The 19,390-nt window shown below is 36.8% G+C and overlaps 1 protein-coding gene across 5 annotated transcripts in view; it reads left to right on the forward strand.

The window, feature by feature from the left end:
- Positions 1-17,876, forward strand: part of PLA2G4A (phospholipase A2 group IVA) — a 169,921-nt gene extending 152,045 nt beyond the window's left edge. For all 5 annotated transcript variants that reach the window (XM_059145062.1, XM_059145058.1, XM_059145060.1 and 2 more), the window contains 3 exons: positions 6,996-7,191; positions 8,667-8,824; positions 17,274-17,876. In XM_059145062.1, the coding sequence (XP_059001045.1) occupies positions 6,996-7,191; positions 8,667-8,824; positions 17,274-17,405 (486 nt within the window). In that variant the 3' untranslated portion in view covers positions 17,406-17,876. The remainder of the gene's footprint in view (positions 1-6,995; positions 7,192-8,666; positions 8,825-17,273) is intronic.
- Positions 17,877-19,390: the final 1,514 nt, after the last annotated feature.

Below are 19,390 nucleotides of genomic sequence, written 5' to 3' on the forward strand. Positions count from 1 at the left end.
TGGGTGGCTCAGTCATTTAAGCATCTGTCTGCCTTTGGCTCAGATCATGATTCCAGGGTCCTGTGATCGAGCCCCATGTCAAAGCAGGGAGCCTCCTTCTCCCTCTCCTTCTGCCCCCACCTCCTGACTTGTATGCTCTCTCTCTCTCTCAAATAAATAAATAAAATATTTTTTAAAAAAAGTTAAAATATTCACAATATGACAGAAAGAGAACAACATTTTGCTTCAATTTTTTCCCTTTGCTTGTGATAGTGAATAGTTTGTCATGGTTATCGTATATTCATGTTTTTAAACTTTTTAATTGGATTATTTGTATTGCTGCTATTCATGAAGAAGTATTACTTTATATCTTCAGGATGTTAAAGTTTGTCTTATTTTTGCAAATATGATCTAATGAGTCATTTGTAATGCGATTTTTATTTCTGATGATTTTAACATTTTCAGTATTTATGTAGTCACTTCTTTCACTAGTTTTACTCTTGAAATTCCTATTTAACAAGATCAGTCCATACAGATTGATACTTTTCTTTTTATGATATTTTAAAATATTCTAATTCAATGTTTTTCAATACATTAGGTATATAATAATACAGTCCCTCAAAGACTTTTTAAGCATTATTTGTGATGCTTCCTTTATTGCATTACTATGTTATTAGCGTAGAATGCCTAGATGTGTTTTGTGTTTAATCTGTTGTATTCCATTGGCTCATCTGATGATCTGACAATTCTTTTCTCAATACCACACTGTATTTTAATAACTGTAACTTTATTATGTTTTTAGCATCTTAGAGTCTGCAGTCACTCCATATATAGAGAGTTATAAATTCTGTAGACATTTCCAGCTGTGCAGTCTCATAGATGTGCTTTAGAATTATTTAGTCAGTTCCTTTCATCTCACCTTTCTCCCCCATATATATATATATATATATATATATATATATATATATATATATATTTCCTTTTATTACTGGTTTAGTATCACATAAAACTCATTACTCTGGTGTAGTGAATTGTATTTTCAGAGACTTGATATAAAGGAAACTGAAATATATTATATATCACCCCCCCAAAAAAAATGAACCTCAGAGGTTCAAAGTGAACAAAATGAATTTTTCCGGCTCACTTGGAATATTGAAAATGATTTTTTAACTAATGAGTTTATGACTGTCATTATAAAATATGTATTTCTTTATGGATCTGAAAGATTACCCAAATATAATTTTTTTAGAGAGAGGAAGGGGTGAGGGGCAGAGGGAAAGGGAAAAGGAAAGAGAGAGAGAGATTTTTAAGCAGGTTCCATGCCCAGCACAGACCTGACATGTGGCTCAATCTCACAACCCTGAGATTATCACCTGAGCTGAAATCAAGAGTCGGACACTTAACTGACTGAGCTGCCCAGTGCCCCCCAAATATAATTTATGAATAGATAAAGACACTACATTATTAATGCTAAAGTAGCACACTTATTTTATGATACTTATTTTAGATAAAACATTTAAAAGTTGATGAGGAATCTACAGGAAGGTTTTTGAGAGGAGGGGAGGAAGCTCCAGTGTAATAACAGGATTTTATTAAGTTGATTAAATAGTGAATAATTTTCTGTTTTTGAGAAATATGAATGCCATTTGTATTAAAAAGAGCAGGGCAAAAATGCTGGACCAAAAATTAAAATCATAAGCTTTATTTCACAATAGTGAAAGTAGTATAGGAATTTTCAGAGTTTACCACTAGAGTTTCTTTCTCTCTCTCTTTTTTTTTTTTTTTTTTTTTGGTTTTACTAAATTTTATGGAGGGTACTAGATTAGAATTATTATGCCATAGTAATGTTATTTTATATTACGTTGCCATGTATTGAATATAAATCTAACTCAGTTTTTCAGTGCTGTATTAAAGGCTTAATGAACAGAACAATGGGTTCATTTTCTTAAAAAATGAAAGAAGGAAAGAAAGAGAAAAGAAGAGAAGAGAAGGAGGCAATGAGGGAAGGAAAAGAGGAGGAGGGAAGGAAGGAACAATTGGAGATGAGCTAGTCTTCACAAATGATGGAAGTAATGTACCTAAATTGACTTCATCTTTCTGTTTTTCACTTAAGGCCAAAATTCCATCAAACTCACTCTCTCTCTCTCTCTTTCTCTCTCTCTCTCTCACACACACACACACACACACACATACACAAAACAGAAAAAGAATTGTATTTTCCCACATGAACCTGATTGATTTGTGAAGATTATGGCATGATCCTTGTGTTAGAGCCTCTGCAATACAATTTACTTCTGACTTGTGTTTCCCCATCTTGGCGGAAAGGTCCAAGTGTTAGCTTTCCGGGCATTGATCCACCATGGCTGATAAAGGGAACTGCTTGTTCGCTCCATGTAGCATTTACAGATTTACTTCAAATACGAGGTTCTGAGGGCTGCCATCACAAATTACCACAAACGGAGGAAGCTTAAAACAACAGAACGTATTCTCTCACAGTTCGGAAGGCCAGAAATTGAAATCAAGGTTTCGTTTCCTCTGGGCCGCCCTCCCTGCAAAGGCTCTGCAGGAGAATTTGTCCTTACCTTTTCCAGCATCTGGCAGATCCAGGCTTTCCTTGGTTTATGGCTGCATAACTCCAGTGTCAGCCTGGACACTGTTCCATATGGCCTCTCCTCTGTGTGTGTCTTCTTGTGAGGGTATTTGTCATCAGGTTTATGACCCACTCATATTACCCATGATGATCTCATCCTCAGACCCTCAACTTAATTACATTTGCAAAACCCTCTTCCAAATAAGGTCACATTCATATGTCCTGGGGCTGGGTAGGGGGGGTAAGAACATGGACTTCTCTTTTGGAAGGCCCCCACTGAAACCACTACACCTGTATTGGACATTAAGGATAAGATGCCTTGTGATGAGTAGATATACCCAAGATTACGTTCTCTACATACTTTTGTGAAGGTATAGTAACATTTTAGTGAAGAAGTAACAAGAACTATAAAGTGCCATGTAAATTCCATTATTATTATTAAATATGCAAAATTATTTTTACACCTGTCGCATTATAAATTTCTTAGATCCTAATACCAGCATACTTTTTATTGGAAGTGATGATGACCATACCCACAAAATACTGAATTCCAAATTGTAGTTTCTGTCCCATTGTATCTTCTATTACTTGCTTCATTTTTTTAACACACTTTTTTTTTTTTTTAAAGATTTTATTCATTTGACCAACAGAGAGCACAAGTAGGCAGAGAGGCAGGCAGAGAGAGAGAGGGAAGCACGCTCCCTGCTGAGCAGAGCCCGATGTGGGGCTTGTTCCCAGGACCCTAGGATCATGACCTGAGCCGAGGGCAGAGGCTTAACCCACTGAGCCACCCAGGTGAACCTTGCTTCATTTTTTTAAGATTCGATTTATTTACATATTCACATGCATATTTATACTTTTACCTCTTCCCAGTCCAAAAATAGACTGTATGGGGTGCCTGGGTGGCTCAGTGGGTTAAGCTGCTGCCTTCGGCTCAGGTCATGATCTCAGGGTCCTGGGATTGAGCCTCGAGGCGGGCTCTCTGCTCAGCAGGGAGCCTGCTTCCTCCTCTCTCTCTCTGCCTGCCTCTCTGCCTGCTTGTCATCTCTCTCTGTCAAATAAATAAATAAAATCTTTAAAACAAAACAAAACAAAACAAAAATAGACTGTAAATATTGAGAAACATCATAGAAAGCACATACCCTAGGTGTGTGCAGAGAAAAAGCTCATTTCCTCTTGAGAAAATCTAAAGTATTATATACAACTATATATTATATAAATATTTATATATTTTAAAAAATACATATATATGTTTATTCATATGTAAAAATAAATAAAATGGCATATATATGATCATGCTATAGTTTGAATATATTTCTGTGTCATTTAGACTGCTTTTCTTATCCTTCACAGTGTCTTAGTACTCAAAAATGAGTACATCTTATAAATTATCACTGTGAAGGGTACTATCAAATTTTAATCTCCACAGAAAATCATTTTAGTACTGTATAAATTTACCATGAATTAGTTTATGGAAGTCTGAAGTGTCTGAGGTGTCCAGCAACCAAAATGGACGCTTACGCTAGGCATATCGCCATAACTTACAAAGCAGCCATGTTCTTGCTCATGGCATTCTTCCAAAATACCCCTTTCAAACTCGTCTGCTCTAGTCATAGTCTGGGTCATTGTTTCTCAGTCTTTACAAACAGAAACGAGACATTAGGAAGGAGGTAGTTTTTCCATCCCGTAATCACCATCTCTACAGTCATCATTTTTTAACCTTTTCCATGGAAGGATCATATCAGGAAAGGGAAAGTTTCTATGCTTCCTGATTCCAGCATGAGCTATCTATCTAAAAATAGCTTGGTCTTTTACCTCACGAAGTTCCCTTTTCCTCTTTCCCCACACATCCACACATGGTTAGTCATCCTGAGTCATGTTTGTAAACACTAGAAAGCTCTTTTTTTTGGTCTCATTCTCACGCAATTGATCCACAGTATGAACTTTTGGTTTTATTTTGGTGTTGACTAATGTTGATTGAAAAATTGTGAAAGTACCAGACAAGAAATAAGCTGAATAATTCAACTGAACAGGAAGGAGCTAGTGATAAAAGAATGAAAAAGGAGCTAGTGATAAAGTTTCCTTAAATTTCCTCATGTTTCAAACTAGTCTATATATAAATATAATACTATATAATAAAATATATTGTTTTTAGTAAAATATATTTTTCCTACTAGTTTATGCAACAACTGCTTTAATATACATTAAATCCTTTGTTCTCCCAGATTTTTATTTTAAATGGTACTAAGAGTTGATCAATGTAAAATTTACAACATTCCAGAAGCATCAAGAACAGTGAAAGTTCAATGTATATTTTTCTATAAATTTAAGGTGTTGTTTAAATATAAATATTTAAAATATAAATAATATTGTTAAATATAAATTACTGAGTTTTAAAAAAACACATTACCTCATTTAATCCTCATAGCAATCCTGAAGAAGATAATGGTATTAACTTTACATGCAGTGATAGAAAATGAGTTGCTGAGAAATAAGAAACAGGTGGAATGTAGGTGAAATGGGGTTGGGAGCATAACTATTTCAGGGATAGTGAACAGCCTGGTCCCTGTTTGGTTGATTGGTTGGTTCTTATGATTCCCATGATGCCATTAGGAGATTATCACTACATACACACTACAAAATAATTTCTTCCCTGTTGACTTGTGGTGGCTATACAGTGTGTCTCAGACCACCCAGCTAGTAAATCAGTGTCTGTGTTTGAATTGGACCTTTCAGACTCCACAGCCCAGGCATGAAGCCATCCCTTGCATCCTCTGCCTCTGTCATACTGTAGGATGAAATCTATTATTTATCTTTCCCACTGATTTATGATTGTCCAGGATTCAAAGACAGCCAAGTTATGTCTAGAACATAGCAGGTGTTCAGTAATAATTGTAGAATGAATTAATGTACACTCGGAGGAAACAGTCCACATATACTGCAAATCTCATGGTGAATACTTTTTTCATAGCATTTACTATGGTTTTAAGCAAAGGAGTTAATTGATTATTATCTCTCACTCACCAGGCTTATAAATCCCATAATGACAAGAGTTTCACTCGTGGTGATGTCCCCACCTCTTAGCATCGGAGCTTTGATTTGCAGCTAATGGCTATCAATGAATAAATAGATGTGATGACAAAGAGTAGTTAAAATAACTTAAGATTGTAACGATCATTTCCCTAAAACCTCTTCGCTATCGGAATTTCTCTGTACCTGTCTCTCTTTCTTTTTCCTTTCCCTTTCCACCTCTTTTCCTCTCTTCATTGACATTTATTTATCAAACTTCTGTATAGGAGTGATAGGTGTCCAGCACGGACATTATTTTACTCTAATGGCAATCATGAGATATACATTATTATTATCATATCCATTTTATAGTTGAGGCTATTGAGTGTGAAGGCATTAAGAAACATGCCCATGGTCCCACAGCTTGCATTTGAACTCCAGCAATCAGGCCCCCCCGAGTCTGCCCTTTAACCACTGAGAGTATGCTTCTTATTTTTCCTACTACCCCTTAAGCTGTACATAAATATAAATGAGCTGTATTTATGGCATATCTCCATATTGATTTATGCTTTCTTGTTTAAATCTAATACTGTATGTGTATGCTTACCCACAACATTTGATGCAGAAATAAACATAAAATCTCAGTGACCAACAACAAACACGTATGTTTCTTGGTCATGTTTCATGTCAGCAGCTATAGATGAGCTGCTGTCACTCTGTCTAGGTGTCCTCTCATTCTGGTGGGGATGTAAAATTCTCATACTGGGAAGGAAGCTAATAGGTGAAAACCATCACACCATCTGCCACGCCCTTTAGCAAAACTCTTGGGTTTCCCCATCTGGCCCCTTCTTGGTCACTACACATAGAACATTCTGATTCTAAGAGGCTAAATTCTTTTCATAAAAAGAAGCAAAAAAAAAAAAAAAGCTGATTCAGAGTAATTCAAATTATTTGTATACATAAAATTTACTACTTTTAATGGGTTGTGTTGAGAAGGTACAGGTGAAAATTCAGTACCAGGGTGTTCCTCATTTTGTTTCATCATTCTTTGACTCTGAAGGGTTAAAAAAATGTTCACATGGCTTATAAAATAGCTAGAGCCCTAATGTTTTTTCTTTTCTGCAACAATTACATCACTATAATTTCATTCAGTTCAATTCATCAGTAACTTTTCATATGCCTTCTATGGAGTGAGCTCTGTGCCAAGAACTAACATAATAATGAGTTTGTTTATAGAGTGCTTCTATGATTTTTTTTCAGATTAATGAGCTTCTTGAGAACAGGGTCATTATTCATTTTAGCAAGGAGCACATTGCTAGCACACAGTTAACACCTGATGAATATGGTATGATTGCTAGGCCAAATGAATAAATGAAAACTGAAAATTCCCAAATGCATCTTTACCTCTCCTCCACAGGAACTTCTGCTTGCAGAAAAGTGGGCCAGAATGAACAAGCTCCCCTTTCCAAAGATTGATCCTCAAGTGTTTGATCGAGAAGGTCTGAAAGAATGCTATGTCTTTAAACCCAAGAATCCTGATATGGAGAAAGATTGCCCAACTATCATCCACTTTGTTCTGGCCAACATCAACTTCAGAAAGTACAAAGCTCCAGGTACGTGGGGGAATAAATTATATTCTGTAAAGTACAGATCTGGTAAAGGAGCAAGAGTCCTATTAAGTAGGTTTATAATGGCACTTGCTGTACTAGCTACTACAATTTTGAATGCTACTATCCTAAGACCTCAAGTACTTTCCCTCTTTCTCACTCCAAGATTCCCTGCATTCTTCATAATTCAGAAACTGATTCGTCAACAACTGGCTCAATAAAAATCTCTAGGGCTTTACTCAAAACCTGGGCTGATGTTACTTCTGATTAATTGGCACCCTTGAATTAGGGATTATTAAATATTTTGAAAATTATCCTCGCAAGGGAGCCCTTATTTCAGAACAAATCATGCAAAAATCTGGGTACTTTAAGTGACCACAGGATTAATATAATCCAACAATACAACATAGATAGTCATTTCAGATTGTTTCATTATATTTCACAGAAAAAGAGAATCATGTTCAAGGCACGGTTGTCCTGCTTTATTACATCCAGTCTATAGATTCTTCTATATCCTGGAAAATAAGGAGATCTAGAGATTGATGGGCAGGATACTCAACGCCTAAAAATCATATTATCCTTGGACCAGAAAGTGCAGTTATGACAGGAAAGATATAAAAGATAGTTATGGTAGATTTGACATGGGACGATGGAGAAGAAAGGGATCTTCCAGATGGTGATGGAAGACAGAGAAAGGAGGTTATTACAAGTCATACTTTAAAACAAGAGAAGGAAGAATTGGTGGGCATTTTTAGTTACTACTGAACAGTAGAGTACTTGAAACCTAGAGAATTTCCTATCAATTTTCTATCTAATTTTCTATTAATTCTCAAGGAGAGACTGCATAGGGGGTTCCTGTGGCATGAACACAGTTAGATAATGTTTTGGTTTGGATTCCCCCAGAAGCAGATTCCAGGAAAAGAATTCAAGTGCAGACTGTTTATTTGAGTGGACCTAGGGAATGTTACTGAGGATGTAGGGAAGTGATAAAGGAAGATAGACAACAAAAGATGTGCCAGTGAGCCAACTACCATGAGGTGCATTTGATCCTGTTGAAAAAGCCTAGGAAATGGAATGGAAAATATGTTCTAGAATCATCCTTCCTATTCATACCACAAAAAGCAAAGGAACTGGGGTATTTATATCCTAACTTCCTAGAGTCTTTGGTTGACTGCTGCCTGTGGACAGTGTATTTATCAGAATTTACATCCTGCTGCTAGCAAAACAGCCCCCCAGCCCCATTGCAGGATGGGGTAGAAAGAAGCAGATGCGGGCCATTGGAAGTTTCCCAGGTGGAACAGTCGGATATCCCAACCCAGGCAATATGGCTGGGAGCATAACGGTCTTTACTACAGATCCCATGACCCCAGTGGGGCCTCTCTATGTTATGTTTACACCTATTTGTATGTTTTCTTCCTTGGGTTTTAGAGATACTTTGCTGTTTTCAAAATCACACCATTTGAGACTCTTTTAATATTTAGGTGTTCCAAGAGAAACCAAAGAAGAAAAAGAAATAGCGGATTTTGACATTTTTGATGACCCTGAATCACCATTTTCGACCTTCAACTTTCAATATCCAAATGAAGCATTCAAAAGGCTGCATGATCTCATGCACTTCAATACCCTGAACAACATTGATGTAAGTATCTCCTGTGATCATTGACAATGTCACATACTTCCATATCACATGAATATAGCAATATATTTTTAATTCATTAAAAATGAAAATAAGATTTATGATCAATACCACCCAAATCATACCATTTTATTTTTGTACATTATTTTATTACTCTCCAGAAGAACATTGTAAAATTCACAAATAAGAAAAAGTAATCTTCCTAAATTGACAGAGCCCATATTTTGTATGATTATTTGATTGAAGGATTGGTTAATACTCAGCTTCTTTCCCAAGGTATCTGATATATTCATCATCTGATAAAAATAAGTTATGAGTAGGAAGAGAAGTGATAAAAAGGAAATATAAGAGTAGGAAAGTGAGTATAACCAGAAGTGTAGTTAAGCTGCTAAAATATCACAAGTTTTCATAGATACACTCATGCTTTTAAATGCCTCTATTTTTGTAGGTCTTGGGAATGTTGCCCAAAGTAGCAGCCTTCCCATTTTTAGCCCATGAGATAACACGTACACTTTGTATTAGGAACTTCAGAAACAAGTCATCTCTTCACTTAGGTCATCCCTAACCCCACTATATCTGCTACTAAGATTCCATGACTGTGTGAAATTCTGTAATCTCTAACTCACCATTTAAGAACACTGTTGTGTATGTAACAGGAATCATGTTGGCCTGTAATTTCAAATTGCAGTGTCTGACAAATTATTATCCATTTTGAAAGCCCAAGTTCATTAGCCTAGCTGGATTTTGCACATTAAAAAAAAAAAAAAAAAGAGTAAAAAAAAGAAATTAATTGGAAAGGGAAACATGCTGTATCTGATTTGCCAGTCTTTTTGCTACTTTACAAATGGGGCCAAAGAAAGTGTAATATATGGATGAGGGGGTCTGTGTATATGGGATTAGTTTTTTAAATATATTTTTTCTTTTTTCTTTTATCTTCAGTCAGTGGTCATCTGGAATCCATATGCTATGCTGAAAATTTAAAGACTCTTAAGAGAAAATCAGTATTTTAATCTATGATTTATAGGAAGTGAACGGACATTCTTAAGATAGAGATTTGTGTTTTATAAAAGCCCATGTTGTCAAAAGAAAAATAAGGGGTAATATCAGAAAAATCCTATTTCTAGTATGAAACTAACAGACTCAAAACAATGTATTCCTTGGGATGAAATATACTAAACTTGATCAGTTGTCCTCAAATGGAAAAAAAAGAAAATAGACTGTAGGGATATATAAATATCCTCTTAGACTTGAAAAAATAAGAGGATACATATATATATATATATATATATATATATATATATATACACACACATATATATCTGTATATGTACATATCTGTGTATATTATAGATGAGTGTGAGTGGATAGATATCTATATCTGTAACTTAAACAACTATCTTTTTCTCGTTTTTTCAGTTCTGGTTTATATAAAGCCTGCTAAGCTGCTTGCTATAAAGAATGATATAATTCTATTTATATATTCTTCAAAGTAGTTTGTTTGACAGACACATAGAGGAAAAAGTAAAAGCTCAAGCAAAAACAGACTGAATTCCAGGGCACCTGGGTGGCTCAGTGGGTTAGGCCGCTGCCTTCGGCTCAGGTCATGATCTCAGGGTCCTGGGGTCGAGTCCCGCATCGGGCTCTCTGCTCAGCAGGGAGCCTGCTTCCCCTCTCTCTCTCTGTCTGCCTCTCCGTCTACTTGTGATTTCTCTCTATCAAATAAATAAAATCTTTAAAAAAAAAAAAAAAAACAGACTGAATTCCAAAATAACTCACTCATCCAAGAAATTCTCTGGCATAGCGTGTAGAAGCAAGGTCAGGTCATGGGCTTTATATCTCATTTATATATCAGATGGACCACGTGTGTGACTTGGAATAAGCTATTTAGACTCTCTGGGCCTCAGTTGCCTCATCTCTGAGACAGGTGTAACAGCACCTGTCAAGACAGAAGAATGAATCATCAGGTGACGTATGAACAGTCAGAAGCCGCTCGATACATGGGAAACTTACCTATGTGTGTCTATTCCCTATACCAGGATAGATACACCCCAAGACCTTTGCAAATGCCCAGAATTAATAATATAGACAAATCTGTACAGGTAATAGCAGCTGAGGCAGTAAATTTTGGCGGCTGGAGGTGGCATGAATGAATGTAAGCTTGCTCTTAGATTTTATGACCATTGAGACTTGTGTTCAAGTGATTCGTGTGTATGTGTGTATGTCTGCGTGAGTGTACATTTCATACCCAGGTAGGAATTCCAGTGTTCACTGACATTTTGTCTCTTTTTTTGATGACCCTCCCCAAACCCTCACTTTTAACAAAGAAAACATAATTTATCAGAATCAAAAGCTTCTTGACAAATGATAAAAGAGCAACAAAACTGCCAGGGTAAAATGCTGAAGAGCTCATTAGGCTCAGTCATTAGCTAAATCACTCATTCCCACACTATTTGAATAGAGTAGCTTACTAATTCACACCTCAGCAAGGCAGCTAATGTAATCACTTGCCACAGGCTTATAGACTGTGAACCTGGGAATATAAATTCTTCTAATGCAGATCCCCACCGCCAACTCCAGAGAAGATGGTTTTCACATTTGTGGCTGAAAGCAAATTTTCATCTTCAGTTAACATTCTGGCTCAATGTTTTATTCTGAAAAGGCCACCCTGTCTCCCACAGCTGTGTGCTTCTGTTGCTTTATTTTCCCCAGAGATCCTAGCTGGCCTGCTTGGCTGACCCAAAATTCTCATTCATCTTTAGAGAACGTTCACTCTGTTTCTGCTCCCGTCCTGACAGCAGCCTGGGTTTCTCGTCAGCATCAGGTGTCCGCACTTACTCAGTCCTCCCAAATTCCTTCTCACTGACCATTGCCTCAGTCCTTTACAATGGCGGTATTTAATGGCGGGGGAGGGGGGCAGAGGGGAGAGTGATGCTGGTTTGCATATGAGTGTTTTAAAAAACTTAACGTAGAAACATAGAGTGACTTACACCAATAGACATGTGGTATGCGGGAAATGCAGAAGCTTTGGAGTCAGACCAAATTGGGTGTTCAAATCCTTGCTTCCTCCCTCTTGGCTGAGTAACCGTGGACACTTTGGCTAACTTTTCCAAATTTTCCTTTCCTCTTTTGTAAGGGGAAACAGTGATGGCATATCTTACAAGAGCAGGGTGAGGATTAAGTAAAAATAATATAATTTAAGGGCTTGGCATGTAAGACATACTCAACAAATTGAAGCAGCTAATACAATAAGGGTAACAATTATTATCAGTGTTCATATTGTCTTCTGCTTTGAATTATAAATTTGAAACCCTTTAAAAACAATAACTGGCCTTATTTACCTCTTGTATCCTCCAGAGACCCTCATCACAATACCTGGCCCCTAAAAGAAATATGCAATAAAATTTTTGTGAATGATTTTTAAAATGCCAATGACTTGTTGGCTGAAATTGTTGAAGGGTTCGAGGTGATAGGGAGAAGGGGTAGCAAGGATGCAGGTCTGTGAGTTGGGGGCAGGATTTCTGACCACATAGACTCTTCGCCGTGTATGCCTGGGCACAGAGTGTGGCTACGTGCTCTCCTCATAAATCACCAGCTTGCTCTGGAGAGAACATGGCTCTGAGAGCTCCTTTCCCAGGACCTTGTTGATGCAACGCTCACAGGAAAATGTCCTGTTAGGCAGTCCCACTCATTCAATTTATTAAATCAGTAGGCACATTCTAAGAACAGGTTGTGTCGGTTTATTCAATATATGCCAATGGTACATAATAATGAGCTTTTAAAATTCCTTCTCAAACAATTTCTATAAAGTTAAATACTAGATGCTAATTAAAATAAGGAAAAGTGGGGTGCCTGGGTGTCTTAGTCAGTTAAGGATCCAACTCTTGATTTTGGTTCAGGTCGTGATCTCAGGGTCATGAGATAGAGCCCCACGGTGAGCTCCAGGTGAACCCCGTGCTGGGCATGGAGCCTGCTTACATTCTCTCTCTCTCTCTCCCTCAGCCCTTCCCCCATCCCTGCTTGCATTCTCTCTCCCTCTCAAAAAATAAATTAATTAGTAAATAAATGAGGAAAAGTATATATCCAGAAATACTGGTACTTAATTCTTAATTTATTGATATTTCATCTCATAATAGCATTTAGGTACAAGTTAAAGTTTTTATCTTTTAAAAGTCATTTAGAAGCTTATTCTATATCATGGCCTGGTATGTGAGGCCCGAATTCATCTATCTTTAATGTTGCCTATAATCTTTTTCCATCTTATTTATTCATTAATTCGACACGTATGTATTGAGTATCTCCTGTGTCAGGCACTGTTTTAGTAACTAAGGATACACTCATGCAAAAAAGAAAAAGAACAAAAAAAAAAGTTTTGAGTGTTTAACATAAGCTAGATATTTTCTCCTCAACTGTTTAACACTCAAAACTAGCCTCTGAGGTAGGTATCTTTATTTATAGGTGAAGAAACTGAGTCAAGAGTAATGGAGGTCGACACACAGTCATGTGGGGAGCCAAGATGGGATTGCTGGTTTTTCCCTCACTTTTGAGCCACCTGTTTCTCAGGCAGTCTTATTTCCTACTATTTTCCAAACACAGTCACCTTTCCAGCCAGACCAGTTCCCAGATGCTTCCTACACATGCCATGATCTCCCACCTTCAGGCTTTTTACAGGATCGTCTTTCTCCTGAGAGTGCTGAGATCAAAACTGACAAGGACTAATAAGGCTCCTTTCATGACACTTAAGTTTTTTTGGTTGGGTTGGTTTTATTTATTTATTTTTTTTTTTTTGGAGATTTTAAAAATTTATTCATTTGACAGAGATCACAGGTAGGCAGAGAGGCAGGTAGAGAGGAAGAAGTAGGCTCCTTGCTGAGCAGAGAGCCCAGTGCGGGACTCAATCCCTGGACCCTGAGATCATGACCTGAGCTGAAGGCAGAGGTTTAACACTTAGCCACCCAGGCGCCCCAACACTTCTGTTTTGTTTTTTGTTTTTTGTTTTTTAAAATTTTTTATTTCTTTTCAGCGTAACAGTATTCATTGTTTTTGCACCATACCCAGTGCTCCAGGCAATCCGTGCCCTCTCTAATATCCACCACCTGGTTCCCCCAACCTCCCACCTCCCGCCCCTTCAAAGCCCTCAGATTATGGACTCTGAAAAACACTTATGTTTTTATGGGAAAGGCAGACATTTGCTGGCAGATTCTTGGCAATTTAGACTAGAATATCTTCTTGTATTCTTCTGTATCTGTAATTTTTATTTCTCTTTCAAAATATGTGATAACTTCCTCTTTGAGGTCATTTTAAATTTTCTGTTATGGGAATTCAGTATTTGCTTGTGGGCTGCTTCTAATCAATCTCATGTCTCTAAATTTGTTCCTTTTTGGGAGACGATCACATTTTGCATGTTTCCTTTTCTTTTTCTCTACCTTTCTTGCCATAGATTGAAAGAGCCTGGACCAACAATTAGGAGGCTATGGAAGGGTACCCGTGAAGGATGACGTGGAGGGCGGGGGGCAGGAGGGTTGGAGACGTTTGAGAGAGGAGGGCTGTTGTAGGATACCACATAAGGGAAGGATTTAGAATCTCAATGAATTTCAGGGGGGAATGAAAGCGGAAATTAGGTATAAACACTATTGAAGATTACACCTAATATTATTTAAAAAATAGGAAGATTCAAAGACAGAATATTGTTTCTTTGGATACATGGAACTGTACCATGTATCATGCCGGGAGGTTTGGTTTTAGCACTGATGTGGGACTCGGGGTAGCCTCTTCTGTTCATATTATAGAATTAATAAATCACAACCAATGGCTATGTTCCGCAGAAATTCAAAAAATTGGGGCAAAGGTTTCACAGTCTTAATGTGCCACCTAGTGGTTCAACTTGAGCATTCTAATTGCATACGATTTGCGGTTTTTTTTTTTTTTCCAGTTAATTAATACAAATGTTTTATTTCCTTCATAATAATGGCATGTTTACTAGAAACACCTGCCAAGGTCCACTTACGAGAAAACTATTAGTTCATGGTATTGATATTGCTGAGGTTTTTTGTGCTTATTAATTCATTATAAAGAAATTGGTAGCAGTCATTATTAATATAATTCCCCCATGTATGTGTGTTTATATATTGTAAAGCTTTTTAGATATTTAGAAAGTGAAGAGTTGATTTTTATTAGACTTGGGTATTTCTCTGCAATGAGGGTTCTTGTGTCTTGTTTTGGTATGGTGAAGGAGAAACTAACTGAAAACTTGCTGACACAGTATCTAGAAAGCAAGGAGATTATTAAAAGAAGATGCAGTAGGGTTGAGGGAACCTCTGTGGCTCAGTAGGTTAAGCATCTGCCTTTAACTCAGGTCATGATCCCAGAGTCCTGGGATCAAGCCCTGCTCACTAGCTCACTCACATTCTCTCTCAAATAAATAGATCAAATCTTCAAAACAAAACAAAACCTGTACGCCTGGGGCAAATAATACATTATATGTTAATCAAAATAATTTTTAAAACAACTTAAAAAAATCTTTTACAAAAGTGTAGTAGGACACATTTAATAGCAGGATTGATTTCCTGACTTTTACCATGTAAGTCCATAATTGGATATACGTTGTGTGTTTATTTCTAGTAAACTTTATAGCCTCATATTCATAGTAAAGCTCCTGCATTTTCATACATATGGTCAGTTTGAAAATAACAACAATAAATAGATGCTAATTGTGGAACGTTTCCTAGGTGCTGGGTGTTGTACAAAGTACTTCATATAAAAACAAAAAACAATACTAGTATTGTTATTCCCACTTAAAAGAAGACAAAACAAGTTCAAGGATTTCAGCTAATTCCCCTTGATCTCACATAGCCAAGAAGTAATTATGCCTGGAGATTCTTGGTCAAGGTCTCCTTCGTAGATCTGAAGCCTCTTCTATCACCATAGAATTCGTTATGTTTCCCTTACTCATGGGAAAAAGGGGCTCACCATACACCTGCGTTACTTAAAAGACTCCCTAACATTTGAGCCCATAAGACAGTTATAAATACATACATATATGATACTATGTTTTATTATATTTATTCTCTATGTATAATTTAAAAATCATAAAGCAAAGAGGTGTCACATTTCTGTGATAAATCCCTCTTTCCAGAATATAACTGTTTGTTGTTTCAAGTTACCATTAGGGAAATAGATGGGCCTGCCCATCGGGTCCAGCATAAAGCCACAGAATATTAGTTGCATGTTAGCACCACCCAGGTCACGAATCTCTCTCCTTCTGGCATTGAACCTGGCTTGCCTGGTGACACCAGATGTGGACGGGGAAAACCACTCTACACATCTCCAGGGCCAAGTGAGCCACTCTAGATCTGGATGTGAGGGTGTCTTGGGTCGTCAGCTGCTCAGGTTTGCCAAGTATGGCAGAGGGCTGAAACACATGTGGATAATACTTTAATGTCATTTAACAATCCCTGGGGTAGAGAATAAAGGGAATTATAAAATAGTCCTTGTGATTTTCTTCTGTGCTCTCAAACTTCTAGCTTATTGATTAAGAAGAAATCCTATAGTCGTGTCCTAGGGAATGGAGACTTCGTGATTTTGAAAGCATTCCAAATAAGCAACAGAGCCAAGATTAATATACAGGCCTCTCTTCCAAAGCTCTTTCCATCATTTTGCAACAACTGCTTCAACCAAATTCCAAATCTTGCCTTCTTTCCAGAAGTTCTTAACTAGGTTGACATCACACCAGAAGAAGCTATGATTGGAATAGCAATTCTTAGAGGTTGTAGTCACCATTAATTTGAGTATATATGAAAATTAGTCTGAATAAGAAAGTCATCATCAATAAAATCACAAAGTGTGGTATTTTCTAAATAGAGAACATCCATGTTATATAACTGTTTGTTTAGCTGAGAATGTTATTAGTTACTTAATTCTTCCCTCTTATCACCTCCCTCATTCAAAACCAGAATAAATATAAATTTACCAGGTTACACAAAATTTATTTCCAATTTTATCAGCACAAAATCCAGAACATTCCCAGAATAGTTCTTTCTCTGGCTGGAGAAGGAAGACTGTCTGGATAGGAGCTTAATAAGAGTATAATGGTGGGATGTTGGATTTACATATACACATGCATGACTTAGAGATTTCTCTATTTCAAAAAGAAAACTATAATAAAAAGATCAATTAGGGGCACCTGGGTGGCTCAGTGGGTTAAAGCCTCTGCCTTCAGCTCAGGTTATGATCCCAGGGTCCTGGGATCGAGGCCCACATCGGGCCCTCTGCTCAGCAGGGAGCCTGCTTCCTCCTCTCTCCTCTCTCTCTGCCTGCCTCTTTGCCTACTTGTGATCTCTGCCTGTCAAATAAATAAATAAAATCTTTAAAAAAAATCAGTTAGATTTTGTTTTGACCAAATAAATGTGTATATTTGTTTAGAGCAATGCTAATTATACATCTGTTCTATTTGCAGGTGATAAAGAACGCCATAGTTGAAAGCATTGAATACAGAAGACAGAATCCATCTCGCTGCTCTGTTTCCCTTAGTAATGTGGAAGCAAGACGATTCTTCAACAAAGAGTTTCTAAGCAAACCTGCAGCATAGTTTGTGCAGTGGGAAGTGCAGCGGTTTGAAATTCCATTACAAGTGAAGTGAGGCGGTTTTAAATTCCATTACAACTGGATTTAAAAGCATAGTACATATCACAAGAGACTGGCTGGTACTCAAAGTTGCAGTTATTTAGCTGCATGAGAATAGTACTATTACAAATTTGTTAGGTTGAGAGATGATGTGATTATGTAAAAATATACTCAGCTACATTTTCTGTCGGTATAGATTTCCTGATGCAAATGTAGGGACATATGTAATTTTAGATATTCCTTATCAACTATATGTCCTCTTTTAAAAAAATATTTTCTTTTTAGAATATTTAACAGTTCAGTCTCAATAAGTATGACTTTGCATTGTGTAAAATGTTATTCACTGACTGGATTTATTCAACCCATGAGACAACACTATTTTTTATTTATATACACATATATACATATAAGAAATAAATACATCCATATGCAATTAGCATGAGATAATTGAGTTTATTTTTAATGGAGTATTGGATTGTAGCTACAAAAGATTCTCAGACTCATAGCTTTCAAACACAAAAATTGTTAATCCTAAATGGTAATGTGAAGCTTAACATTTTAAATCATGGTTATTTTTCTCAAAGGAGAAAGCATGTATCATTTTTTTTTTTTTAAGATTTTGCTTATTTTTTGACAGAGAGACAGTGAGAGGGAACACAAGCAGGGAGAAGGAGGGAGATGCAGAGAGATGCTCCAAGATCCCCTGGAGCAGGGAGCCTGATGCTGGGCTCGATCCCAGGACCCTGGAGTCATGATCTGAGCCAAAGCCAGACACTTAACGAGCCACAATTGTATCATTTCTTGAAAATATGCTTTATCTCTATTCAGCAAGTAGAGAAAACAAAAATGTAACCTCTGCTAGTTTAACATTTTACTTTGAGATTATGTTGGACTGTTTGTCCGAGAACAGTTGACATCAGAGAAAAATCCAGAAGAGTAGCAAGGGCTGTATCCACAAGACATGTCTTAGGGACAATCTATTCTGTATGACTGTGGTTTCAATTACCATTGAACAGCAAAGGTTCAGGGTTGGCATAAACATAAGGAGAAACTAACATAGTAAGGAAACGTACTCATCCTGTTTATTGTTGGTCACCTCCACTGAAATGTAAGGTCCTTGAGGGCAGGTCTTTTTGTCACTCTGTCCACTGCTACATTCCCAGATCCTGCAGCATTTCTGATGGCCTGTGGTGGGCACTAATTTGTTGAATGCATAAATCGGCCAAGGAAAGAATGAGCATTCAAGTGTTCCCTGTTGTTTATTGCCTTTCCTCATAGGTGTAAATATGAATAAAAGGTGAGAGGAAAAAAGACAAATGAATAGAGAGGTTAAAGAAAGGTAACTTAAAGAAAGAAGAATGACTATCCAATCATCTGAGCACCATTTATTCAAGAGACTGTCTTTTCTCCTTTGAGTATTCTTGGCCTTGTGAAATATTAGGTGACGGTATATATTTGGGTTTATTTCTGGGCTCTCAATTCTATTCCATTGGTCTATTTGTCAGTTTTTATACCAGTACCATACTGTATTGAAGACTATAGCTTTATAGTATAGCTTGAGCTCAGGAAGCGTGATGCCTCCTGCTTTGTTCTTTGCATTTCTTTGGCTATTTGGAGTCTTTTGTGGTTCCAAATAAATTTGAGGAGTGTGTTTTCTACTTCTGGAGTCTTAATAGGGATTGCACTGAATCTACTGATGGTAGTATTGACAGGATACCTTTCTACTTATTTCTCTTTTATTTTTTTCATCAGTATCTTGTAGTTTTCAGAGTGTTAGTTTCTCACCTCAGTTAAATTTATTTCTAAGTATTTTATTGTTTTTGATACTACTGTAAATGGGATCAATTTCTTTTTTTTTTCAGAAAATTTGTTGATAATGTATAGAAACACTACTGATTTCTGTATCTGTTTTGTATTCTGAAACTTTATTTTGTATACAGCAGTGGAATT

The sequence above is a fragment of the Mustela lutreola genome, chromosome 14, assembly GCF_030435805.1.
Source record: "Mustela lutreola isolate mMusLut2 chromosome 14, mMusLut2.pri, whole genome shotgun sequence".
In the NCBI taxonomy this organism is placed as follows: Eukaryota; Metazoa; Chordata; class Mammalia; order Carnivora; family Mustelidae; genus Mustela; species Mustela lutreola.